Source organism: Bos javanicus, chromosome 18 (assembly GCF_032452875.1).
Source record: "Bos javanicus breed banteng chromosome 18, ARS-OSU_banteng_1.0, whole genome shotgun sequence".
NCBI lineage: Eukaryota > Metazoa > Chordata > Mammalia > Artiodactyla > Bovidae > Bos > Bos javanicus.
In genome coordinates, this window is record NC_083885.1 from 24606901 (window position 1) to 24619972 (window position 13072).

Sequence of the window (13072 nt, forward strand, 5' to 3'; positions counted from 1 at the left end):
CAGTCACACAGGACTGCCCCACCCCCATGACGGCAGCCTGCATGCTCGAGCTGTGCTTTTATGTTCTCATACTGTTTTGTCTTCCTGGAAGGCCTTATCCATTTTCAAAATGATTTTGGTTGTAAAGGAGAGGATTCCAGCTCAAATTAGTCTATATAAAGAAGAAGGGATTTATTGGTTCACATAACTGTCCGGTGCATAGAGCCAGCTTCAGAGACTGCAATCAGTTCAGTTCAGTCACTCAGTTGTGTCTGACTCTTTGCGACCCCATGAATCACAGCACGCCAGGCCTCCCTATCCATCACCAACTCCCAGAGTTCACTCAGACTCACGTCCATCGAGTCAGTGATGCCATCCAGCCATCTCATCCTCTGTTGTCCTCTTCTCCTTCTGCCCCCAATCCCTCCCAGCATCAGAGTCTTTTCCAATGAGTCAACTCTTTGCATGAGGTGGCCAAAGTACTGGAGTTTCAGCTTTAACATCATTCCTTCCAAATAGTCAAATGTCTTTCTGGCTTCCCCTCTCTCCTTTTCTCTTTCCTCTCCATTCCCCCATATCCTGAAGTCTCTCCCACAATAGGTAAGCTTCCTTTCTGCAGAGAGTAATGCAGACGTGGAAACATGGCCGCAGATAGCTCCGCGCTACCATCAATTCAATCCGGTGAGGACCTTGCTGGGGCCCCAGAGGAAGAGCTCCTTTCTCACAAGGACTGTAAAATCCCAGAGAAGGACTCTGGCCGACCTGGACTGAGTCACACCCCATCCTCTGGGCCAGGGGTATGGGATTTTGTGAATGGCAAGGTCTGGTCACATGCCCATTTCTATCAGCAGTGATAGCAGCTCTCATTTCTCTACCTGGTGCCTCTAGGCTTCATCCTGAGCCCTTGTCCGAATCAAACTCCACTTCTGCCTCTTCTGTGTACTGACTTGTCTCCTCCACTCTCTGAGGGCAGGAATTGGATCCCTAGGCGAACAGTTTAAGACCTCACTCAAAGGTGTGACTCCAGAAAACTTTCACAGTCTGCAATTACTATGTCCAATTATTTGCTTATGAAGTGGTGGCCTGATTCCCCTGGGGCAGACTTGCTCACTACCAAATCTCCAAGCACCTAAAACAGTGCCTAACACAACCGGTGCTGGATAAATATTGAGTAAACAAACAAATGAGTGGTTTGAACAGAGATTACCAGCCTTTGGTATTTGTTAAATGAGCACAGCTGCTTTTTAATTCTCCCTACTTTACAGAGAAAAACAAATGACAAGGCAGGAACTCCAACTTTTTGTACCCACCATCCCACGCCCAAATTTCTGTATACAATCCTTGTGCTTATGATCTTTCTGCCAGTCTCAGGAGAAGGGATGCGCGTTCATGTCCAGATCAAGTTGCTCATCCTGACTCTGCACTTCCTCCCTGACCATCCTCTCTGGGCTCTGCTCCTCCTACCACTTCCTCCTTCCTCTACCTTCCACACCCCCCTCAGTCTGGGCTCTTTCTTTACAGCTTCTCGGTGGATCCAAGTCCCTCCACGGGAGCCAAATGAAGTCAAATAAACCCTCCCTGAGCCCCACTACCTCTCTCCTCCCTTCTGTCTCTGCCTTTCCTTATATAGCTCCAATTTCTTTTCCAGGAGACTCCACTTCTGGCCTCAACTTCCTCAGTCCCACTTGCTTAACCCTACTGCATTTTGGCTTTTCTCCCACCATTCTGTTGAAACTGTTCTTGCCATGGTCACTGCCAACTTTCCAGACCCAGAGGGCATCTGCCGGTCTTCCTCGTATTTGACTGTGGCAGTATCTGACTCAACTAACCACTTCCGAGCCTTCTTGAAATTTTTTTCTTCCTTGGCTCCCATGATACTGCTTTCTCTTGGTTTTTTCTTTTCCATCTCTTGGCTCCCTCCTTGCTAGTTTCACAGGCTCCTCTCCCTAGATGGTCCTCCGTTTCTGGAACTGTGTGGGGAGCGCTCTGTGCGCATCCTGTGCCTTCTCTCCCTCTCTCACTCGGCCCCTGTGGCTCTCACTGCCCGCAAGCACCACAGAATTTCAAACTGACCCCCCTCCTCAGGTGCACCCTATTTCCTCACCCACTATCCAACCGCCTGCCTGCCAGGGATCTCCACTTAGCCTATCCACAACAATCATCAAGATGACCAAATAAGTCAGCATTTTTCTCCTGGAGCCTTCCCTCTTCCTCCTTCATTTCTCCATCTCAGGGACTGGCACTACATCCCACCAGTGGCCCAAGCCAGGAATCCTGGACTCATTTTTGTGTACAGCCTTTAAAATGTACAGCCCCCTCAATACCATTCCAATTGATCATCCAAAAAAATTCAATTATTCCACTGTGCAAATGGCTCTTAAATCTGTCTCCTTTTCTCACCTCCTGCTACCACTGCTTTAGTTTAAACTTTTCCCTCCTGGAAAAACAGTCACAGAAATAACTTTCCATCTGGTCTCCCAACCTTAGAACCTGACTCCTTCCAGTCACACAGGTGATCTTTCTAACGTGCAAAGTCACCCTGCCACCCATTTCCTTAAAACCTTCTGGTTCTCGAAAGTTCTCATCACAAGGTTAAAAAAAAACAAAAACTAACTCTGCGTGGTGATGGATGTTAAATAGACTTATTGTGGTGATCATTTTGCAATACATACAAATACTGAATCATTTCACTGTATAGTTGAAACTAGTATAATGTCATGTCAGTTAAACTTCAATTAAAAAAAAAAAAAAACACCCTTTAGTGGCATCTCATTATATTGAGAATAAAATCCAAAGTCCTTGGTACGAGGAACTTCATGACAGATCTGTCTAATCTTTCATCCTCCATCTCTTGACACTCCTTTCATATATGGTGCTCTAATCACACCAAATTATTCCACATCCCAACATGTTCCACGTGGCGACATAGCTCAGTATCTTCTTACACTCTGGTCCATCTGCCTGCCATTCTTGTCCTCCACCTGCTAACGACCACTCATCAAGACTGAGCCCACATGGCATTTCTCTTGGCCAATGTCCCTGAACCTCACACATAGAGAAGGTACCTTCTGTTCTCCCTCAGCCTCCTGACACTTCCTGCTCTGAAGTAGAAGTGTGTTTTACATGTATCTGCCTTTAGGCTGAGTTCCGCAAGAGCAGGGACTAAGACCTTCCTCCATACCTCCGTATATATGTCTAACGCACACCTGGTGCTCAGTAAATGCTTATGAGTGAGCAGATGGATGGATGGATATCCTATTATCCTGTTTCTCTTCTCTGACCACTTCCTTCCAACAGAGTCAGAGCCTTCAGCGGCAGGTCCTCTCTGCTGTCACCTACTAATGGCCCACACTTCTGAGGCTGGAATGGAAATTATTTCAGGAGCTGTCCAGATGGTGGTTAGGGAGCACTGAGAATCAATGTGATACGCGATGGTGACCACCACCTCCAGAAGGGACCCAGCACCAACCAAGCACCTGCTCTTCTCTCAGCCACTGACCTCAACCAAGGCTCGTGCCACCCCGTTTGCTGATGGTACTAGGTCCCAGACTGCCAGCTCTCTATTGCCCACGCAAGTGGTGATCTAGTAACAGCTGTGCAGGGTTAGAATAGAATGGATACAGGTTTGGGAGTTAGACAAATCATGATCTTAACATATTGCTGTCACCTACTAAGCTGTGTGACCTTGAGTAAGTCACCTAGCTTCTCTGTGCCTCGCTTCCTCATCTGTAAGATGGGACTGATGACTATTTCATCATGGGTTGATGAGAAGAAACAAATGAAGATAACAGATGGGACTGAAAATGATGAACACAGTTTAAGACCAAAGGCTTTCAATACTATTATTCAGTCCTATGTAGAAATGAGTCTGCATTCTTTGCATGCCTCAGTTCTTTCTCTTTCTTCAATTAACATTTATTAAGCATCACTGGGCTCAGTGCTGTATGATGGGCAAAAATAAGTCACCATTCCTTCTCTTAGGGAGCTCTGGTAGGGAGGGGACACCCAGACTAGGAAGGGAGACAGACACATCAACATCTAATTAATGTGTGATAAATATTAGTGCTCTACGATTCTAAAGGCAGGCGGCCCAGGTTGATCTTATAGCATGGCAAAGTTGTTCCTATAAGTAACAATTTTCCACAGAAAACCTATCTGCTGGTCAAGCCATCAGCAGAGAATCCGGGGTAAATTCTTGACCATGGAGCTCTATCCTTATATATATTATTCCCCTTTTCTCCATTCTTGGTTGAGAAATCAAGTGAGCAGGGGGACAAAATCAGGGTACTGACTATTAGCCTTGCAGGATTTTATGTTAATTTTTTTGGTGCTATGAAAAGCACAATGTTTTCCCTCTTTTCTGTAAAGAAAATTAGAACTAAAGATGGCTCCGCAGATAAAAAGCTGTGGGTGGTAAACACTCCCACTATTGTCCCCCTGCATTTCAGGCTTCCAGGTTTCTCTTTGCAGTTACTGAGCTAGAAACCTGAAAGAGGCCTGAGGAAGTCCAGCCCATATCCTAAGGAAGAGATGAACAGACTCAGGGGGCTAAATGACTTGCCCAAAGTCAAGTTAGAGAAGGAACCAAAATTAAAACACAGCCCTCCTGATTCTCCCCTTTACCCATTCTGCAAATCCCCCGACTTCATAGAGCTTGGGCACCTGAACTTGGGCAGGTTCCTTCTTGTCTGTGCAGCCATCCCATCTCGGGTAGAAGCCAGGGCTGTCTCTTTTGCTAAGCATCCTGGAAGCCACAGACAAACCACTTCTTCCTCTAACATGTCACTGGGTCCCTCCTCCCATAAACATCTTGTTTCTCAATCACAGGATACTTTCAGATCCTCCTCTTTGGTTTGAGAAGCATGTCTGCATGAAAAGTTTGGTTAGAGGTGGTTTTCTTTAAATGCCTTTCAGGACTCTGACTTTCCTGGCTGACAAAGCTTTGTGGTTGAGGTTGCTATTCTGCAATTATCTTGGCCTTAAGAAAGCTTTCATGGGTACCCCCAAACCCCCTCAGGAGGGAGCCAGAATTGATTCTTCTATGTTTAGAACCTTGCATCAAAGACCTCAAGACCCTGAACTTGAAGGTAATTCCCAGTTTCCTTGACCACTTAGAACAGAAAAGGAGCTTGGGGCAGCCCCAGGACAACTACTCCACGAAACGGGGCCCCCCAGAGAGGCAGGAGCAGAGCAACTTGTCTCGACTCCTGGTCCAGTGCTCTCTCCCACTCCCTGTAACATCACTCCAGCCTCCTGGGCTGAAGCAGCTGCGCCATCAAAAATGTCACATCACTTATGACAACACAGTTAGTTATATAACTGATGCTGCAGAGCAGGCAAGGGGGAAAAGACCTGAGCGTGGACCACAGCGCCCCCCTTCTGGCTCTCTGGCAAGCTATGGCCCACATCCTTCAGAATTCCATATGGGAAGGAACACCCACTAATCAGTCAAAGGAATCAAGACTGTAGCTGACAATTGTAAAATGATTTCTAGAAAACTGTTATGAGGGCATTTCATATATTACATCCCTTAATGCTCACAACCCTGTTAGTTATTTTTACCGTCCACCCCATTTCATATGTAAGAAAACTGAGGCACAAAAACTGAAGTTTAAGAGCAGGCATCTAGTGAGTGGTACAGTCAAGATATGAAGTCAAGCAGCCTGGTTACAGAGTCCAAGCTGCTAACCACCTCTCAGTTTTAAAAACAAACTAAACCACTTCTCTCAATAGGAACCTTACCTATCTCTTTGAAACAGTAGAAGGCCACTGTTCCTTCCTCCTGCCATTTCTCAGGCGATTTCTTTTCTATCCACTATTGTGCATGAATGAGAGACACAAAATAAAATAAGAATGTGATACTGGTTGGAATAAATTCTTAGAATGGAGTTTGAGCACTTTCAAGCTTTTTATGGCAATGCAATCAATAAAGTGAGGTGAAGTGCTCTTTGTATAGCATCTGCTAGCCATTTTAAAATCCATGTAGTACATGTTTAAATATATTCAAAAATTTAAAAAACTTTTTTTTTTTCAAAGTCAAAATTTGTTCTTTGCTAGTGTCAAATTTTGGAGTAATCCTTTCAAAAAAAAATTTTTTTTTTCAGTTTGAAATCATCTCAGCAGTTTGTCTACTGTCTTTTGGATCAAAATGTGCTCTTGTGATCATGGTCTGTCTAGATTTCTAAGGAATGTGAGACTGAAAACACCTCGGAGAGAGGGAACCAAGTCCCTGAATTAGATGGATGGAACATACATCAGAAAAATAAGACCTTCCTCTGCTCATATTAAATCTCCAGTGTTAACAGCCACTGTGAGCCGCTGAAAAATCTAAGTGATCCTGTCCCATCTTTAGCAGGTGTGGCTAAATGCACAATATAATCTGGGGAGCTCCAAGCACTTAAAAAAAAAAAAAAAAAAGACAGTCCTCTAACTCTGGGCACTATAAACCTAATCTAGCCCTACAATAGAGACTAGAAATTCTGGATTTCTCTGGAGTCTTGTCAATCTTGTATGAAGTTTCATCCATTTAATCTCATCAGCAACACCCTTTCAATAAGCACACGGGTTCAATTTCAGAATCCGACAGGTGACAGAGGTTCAAGAATTCCACAGCTGATTCCTGAGGAGATCAGGTGGACTCTGGGCTACTCTTCTGGCAGGAAGGTCTGCTGGTGTTTACAGCTCAGTGAACAGTAAGGAGGAAGAGAGCACCATCCATCAGCAAAAGAGAATGCTTCTGCTACTTGATCTGACATTCTGTTTGCACTCACAATGTCTCCAGAGAGCAAGGTGCATCCATTTGGATAAACATGGAGACAGGAGGAAGGGGAGGGCGAGCAGAACAGCCAAAGAGATGATTGCAGAAACAAGTCCACAGATCTAGAAGAGCAGCTCTCAGGGGAACGCTGCCTCAACATGGGACCCGTTGGGGATGTGCAGCAAACACCCTTCCAGACCACTGTACTTTTACCGAGTAATGGTTCCAAGTTGCTACTCATCTCCACTCATGCCTGCCACTTAGCAGGTGCCAAACAGCAGTGTGTTGAATGAACACAGGCTTGCCCTGAACTCAAGCCAAACAATCCACACCCCAATCACAAAGTCAGAGTCATCTGGTAGGAGGAAACTACCAGCTTTCGGCAATCTTAAAATCGCCTTCCCTGTCTGGTAGGGTCTGTTCTCAGAATCGTTTCCTACTGGAAGGGCAGGGCTAATTTGTATGAGCAATGACGTCCTTACCGGGCAAATCCATAAGTTTTGATTTACTAATGGCACTGAGCAAGTACTTGGAAAAGAACACACATCCAAAGTGTTCCACTTTACCGCATCCATCTACATAAAGCTTACCAGCTAGCAAGCCATGCCTCATTGCCACCTTCGGACTCTCTAGCTCCCTAAAAATTAACCAAATGCACCAGAGACAACAGACAGCCCGAACAGGACATCAAAGAAAACTCAACACCTCAAATGAGGACAAACTGTGGTGCCCGCAGCAATTTCACGGTTCATTTTACATTTTCATCAGGTAGACAGTCCAAGTAGTTGTCACTATTTGTTCAGAATGGGAAGTCGCTTAAAGGGATTATGTTGATTCCACATATAATGCCCTGAGAGAGTTCTTTGGGAGGGTTTGGTGATTAACTAAAGTTAACACTTATTGTTAAAACTTTGAAAGTGAAAGTGAAGTCGCTCAGTCGTGTCCTACTCTTTGTGACCCCATGGGCTGCAGCCTATCAGGCTCCTCCGTCCATGGGATCTTCCAGGCAAGAGTGTTGGAGTGGATTGCCATTTCCTTCTCCAAGGGATCTTCCTGACCCAGGAATCAAACCCGGGTCTCCCGCATTGTAGACAGACGCTTTACCGTCTGAGCCACCAGGGAAGCTGCAAAAATGACGAGGCTGTATCACAGGTGAGGTCATGACCTCCTAACAAGCAAAATTATTTAAAATGCTGCACACACAAAAGTCACTGATTACTCATGGTATGTATAAAATTATATTTTGCTGTCTCGATGATCACTGCTTATTTCTCAGTACAGAAATGTTTTGGATTATCCGACATTGAACTACGAAACACTAGTTCACAATCACATGTGTTCTGCTGCGCTTAGTCGCTCAGTTGTGTTTGACTCTTTGTGACCCCATGGACAGCAGCCTGCCAGGCTCCTCTGTCCATGGGGATTCTCCAGGCAAGAATACTGGAGTGGATTGCTATGCCTTTCTCCAGGGGATCTTCCCAACCCAGGGATCAAACCTAGATCTCCCACAATGCAGGCAGATTCTTTACCATCTGAGCCACCAGGGAAGCTCAAGAATATTGGAGTGGGTAGCCTATCCCTTCTCCAGGGGATCTTCCTGACCCAGGAATCAAACCTGGGTCTCTTGCATTGCAGGCGGATTCTTTACCAGCTGAGTTGCCAGAGAAGCCCACACATGAAAGTGGGAGGTGGGGGGGAATAAAACCTAGCGAGCTATGTTCGAATGAAAATTTTAAGAAAGTATTAGGAATCAGGGTTTTCAATGACAATTTAACCCGTGGCATCTCTTGATGGATGCACATTTCCCACTGCAAAATGTGTCAGGCAAAAGAATTTCAAAGATCAGTCTCCCTGTACTGATATCCTAGGCTGATATGGGTGTTAACACTTTGTTCTAAGCAGCATCTGCCAGTCAGGCTTTTCCATATACTTTCAGTTAGTAGGGGCATACATGGAAGTCTCGTCCTTCTTATAATCAGCATGCCATAACATGGATAAGAAGGTAGGCTGAATGGAGTGGCTCTTTGCTCTTTTGGAAACGCTGACTTCAAAGGATCTAGAGATGTTTCTCTATCAATAGTCTTCTTCTCAATGCAAAAGGCTGAGCCATTAAAGCCTAGTCCCTGTTAGGAAGTCATCAAGTTCTCACAGGACATCACCCACGGAGAACGCGCTAATTGCATTTGCCCAGGTGAAATAAACAGCATCCAGATTAACTCCTAAGTATGGTCTGATAAGTTGGTCACCCATTGTGCTGCCCAGGCAAGTCCAAAACTGCGTTCTGTAAACGCCACCTAGATTTTCAGGGCCAGCCCCACCCAGAGAACAGTACAGTTCTCCTGACTCAACTGATGCTCAGCCAAGTGGTGATCTGGAAAATCACCTCTTCGAGGGAGGACTCACAGGAATTTGTCACTAGGATACAGTGACACCAATCCCACATTTTGTGGTTAATAAAACAAGTTCTGCATCCAGCTTGGCACAAGGCCCTGATCTGATTTATTTCAAGCCGAGCTGGAGGGCTCATAGGAAGAGCAGCCATTCATGAATGCTTCAGCAGGACACGACGACGCAGGGACCCTAGCTGCAAAATTTACATGGGCCAGAAATCTTTCTGACTGACCTTTTGTGAGCAAACTGCTCACTTTCTAGACAGAACTGATGTATTTTAGAAAATATATTCAGTTTTACCTACAAAAATCTCAATTTTGCCTGATAATCTTTCTCCAAAAAGGCGTCCTGTGGGATGATGGGGGGGGGGGGGGGTTGGGGGGGGTTGGGGGGGGGGCCGGGGGAGAGCAGGGAAAAGAGAAAAAGTGCCAGGTCGTCTGATTTAACCATCCGAAACATCTAACGCTTTATTTTTTTAAAATTGTTTTTCTCTCCATCTTCCGTGTAACCAACCATAAGTCCCTTAAGACTTTTCCGGGGAAGTCTAAATACAGCCTTCATTACACAATTAGGAATTTTCATTCTAAAATGGCACACCTATCTCCTTGGAAAGCGTGGCTCTCTTTGATTAAAAAAGGAAAGGTACCCTTCAGGGGAGTCGGTATATATTTTTACACTTATTAAATCAGCCTAGTTTATGAGGCTTGTTCAGGAAAAGCAGGTAAGGAGTTGCTTTGGCAGATGCAAAGTTAATTTCCAGGCTGGAGCCTACCCCGCACTTCATCCCCGCTCCCTTCACCCGAGTGTTTCCGAAAGCCTTCGGTCCCCTCGTCGAAGAAGCTCGGCTCTCTCCGCCGGGGTCCCCGCTCGGTTCCGAACACTGCCGAGTCCCTCCGAGCCCCGCGCCCAGACTGCGCCGAGCCGAGCCCAGCCGAGCGCCACCGAGCTGAGCCTCATCGACTTTTCCGGCCTCGGCTGGGCGCTGTCCACCACTCGCAGCGCCTGAAACCTCACCCCGCTCCGGTGGCTGGGGCTTCTAACCGGCTTCAAGCCGGTCACTGCAGATTACAGAGTTCTGAAGTTTTGAAACGTCCCCCGCTGGGAGAAAGGTGTGGTGCTGCTTGCATTTACCGACCTGCAAGAGCTCCTGGCAGATGCAATATGCACCTTGTTGCAAAGTGCAATTCCCCAGGCCCCGCCTCCCCATCCATTTGGGTTGCACAAGCTCCAAAGAAGCCCCAGGCCAAATTACCCGTAGCTCAGTGGGGTGCGGCAAGCCGAGGGGCCTCTGCAAAGAAAGCCCCAGGGAGCTCTAGAACAAAAATAAGAACATGTCAAGCCGACGGGAGAAATTGTCTCCGAGTCGCTACTCCCTACCATCATGGCGCCGCCTAGAACCCGCTTGTCATGCCTGTTACACATGCAAGATTTTTTGCATATTGGTTTTGAAATCGCAGGCATGCTTCGTCTCCCACCCACCTTTCTGCGAAAGGGGTTTTTATTTTCCATTATTTTCCTACGGGATGCAATTACTTCGGCTATTCTGTCAAGTTGAAAAATAATCATTTTTGTTTACTGCACAGCAACCCCTAATTAGGAGCTGTGTGTGCACGAAGGTGTCACAGCAAAGCGACGTGGAATCCTCGCTAAACGGTCTTAACGAACTCCTCCGTCCCGAACTGACAAGACAACGAAGCAGCAGGGCCAGGAGGCCCGAGGCGCGTTCCCTTTTCCTAAAGCCACCCCCTCCCCAAGCAAAGCTGCCTGTGGGCTCACCAGGAACTGCTAACCAGGAGTGGATGGGGCAAGAAGCAAGCCTGGGAGTAGCAAGGAGGGGCCAGGCTCCTTACTGAGCAAGTGTGAAAGGGAAGGAATATCCCATTTTGTTTTAATTTTCAACCATCACTCAAATCCACCCCCAGTTAATTAGGAGGGGAAACTGATATCTAAAGGCAGAAGGGGGTGGTGCGGCAAGTGGGGCCTGAAATCCGCATTGTGGGTAGATTACATGGATGGAACACAGCCTATGCAGAGTGTAAATAACTACATTGATAAAGGCCAGAGAGTGAACGAAAACTGCCAGTGTCAGGAGAGCAAAGGCTGGAAAGGTGGGGGAGAAGGAAGGGGCAGCAAGGGGCGGGCATTCAGCCTCTCATCCAGCGTCCTACCTTCCACCTCTACCTTGGATACATCTGTGCCAGTCTCATTCGATTGGAAGTCCACCCCTGCCCCTACCACACGCCCCTTCCCCAAACATTCGTCTTTTTGATGGGAGGGGGCAGAAACCACAGCCTCTAATTCAGCACCAAATCCATGAACAGCAGACACCTGATACTCCACCCTAGCCTAGGGCTGTGTCCCCTCCATGTTTTTGCCAAGTTCAAAAATCACTGCCCCAGGAGAAGAGCAGGGGTAAATGGGATTATGGATGTGGAGTGGGGGGAGGGGTGGAAGAAGGAGAGAGAGAGAGATATGCAGAATGAAACAGAGACACAGAAACAGAAATGGAGGCAGTGATACACAGGAAACATCCCACAAACAAGAGTAATGACCATAATCATGCCAATAATGTGATGTTCTGATCAATATGGCGGACACTGTCATTCATACAACTACAGGCGCTCCCCTTCCCTCCACCCCCTTGGGGAGAAAAAAAAAACACCCACCCCGGGAGTTGGGGTGGAGGACCCAGAACCAACGCAGGGCCTGGGAGAGGGGAGTCAAATTCAGGGGCGTGTGTGTGTGTGTACGAATTAAAAACCGGGCCTGGAGAGCGATGTGAAGTGAACAAGGTAATAAAATTCATTTTAAAAATTACGCTTAATAAAAGTACAAATCCCAATACCACAGGGACTTACTTCATCTGCTTCACAATGGTGCTTTTTCCTGATTCTCCAGCCCCTGTTGGGACAGACAGTGGGGGGGGGAAATTGGTGAGTGTCAGCTTAGGGAAACGGGGTGGGGGGGGCGCTGCAGGGGGAAGGGGGTAAGGCATGCTAAAGAGTGGGCGATCGTGGGCACATCGTGGTGCCAACTCGCGGGCCAGGTCTCCCCAGGAGCGAGCGGGGTCGGGGGACTGGTTGGGGGGTGCAGAGTGTCCGGGGTCGAGGGATGGGGGTGGCAGCCCCGGTCCTTACCCAGCAGGAGTAATTTCACGTCTTTGGCGGCGCTGATGCCATCCTCTTTGAGGTTTTTCTCAATCGCCTTGCTCCGCTCGAGGGCGGCTCGCTCCTCTGCGCTCAGAGTACATCCCATGGTGGCCCCTTCCCTGCCACAGCCCGCACGACTCTGCTGGCACGGCTCCCCGGCTCGGCGCGCCCCCCACCCCCCCAAAGAGCAGAACCTGGGCTCAAAGGGGAAAAAATCACGATAGCCTCCCCTTGGCTGAAAACAAAAATGTCGAGAAACCAGAACCCCCCAAAAAGACAGCCTCTAAAAAGCTCCCAGCCGCGGAGACTCGCGGCAGCTGGCGGGGCTCTGGGGGGGTGTCGAGGCGAAGGTGGCTGGGGTCTGGGGCTCCGGAGCCGAGGGAGGAGGCGCCCGCGGTCCGAGGAGGCGCGGGCTGCAGGCACTGAGGCTTGTGCACGATCCAAAATAAATAAAATAATAGTCGAGGCAGGAGCCGGAGTCGGCGGAGGGTGGGGTGGGGGGGCAGGGTGGGTCCTTCTACCGCTGCTGCCGGAGGAGGAGGCGGCGCGGGGTGTGGAGGGAGTGAGTTAGGGGGTGCCGCTAGTGCATTTGCATCGCGGATCCTCCGCCGTTGGTGCGTCCGCGGCGCCTTCGCCGACCCCCGCGCGCTGGGCAGGGCTGGGCAAGGGGCCGGGCCGGGGGGCAGGTCTCTAGCGGGAGGCGGCGTCGCTGTCTCCCAGAGCTCGCATCGCTCGACGGAGCCTACCGGAGAGAGAGGGAGAGCGAGAGGGAGCCGCGGGCAGCCGAGAGCTCGAG

At 48.2% G+C, this 13072-nt stretch overlaps 1 protein-coding gene across 2 annotated transcripts in view; it reads right to left on the minus strand.

The window, feature by feature from the left end:
• Window positions 1-12386, minus strand: part of GNAO1 (G protein subunit alpha o1) — a 179876-nt gene extending 167490 nt beyond the window's left edge. For both annotated transcript variants that reach the window (XM_061387263.1, XM_061387264.1), the window contains exons 1-2: window positions 12265-12386; window positions 11986-12028 (exon numbers count right to left, since the gene is read on the minus strand). In XM_061387263.1, the coding sequence (XP_061243247.1) occupies window positions 11986-12028; window positions 12265-12382 (161 nt within the window). In that variant the 5' untranslated portion in view covers window positions 12383-12386. The remainder of the gene's footprint in view (window positions 1-11985; window positions 12029-12264) is intronic.
• Window positions 12387-13072: the final 686 nt, after the last annotated feature.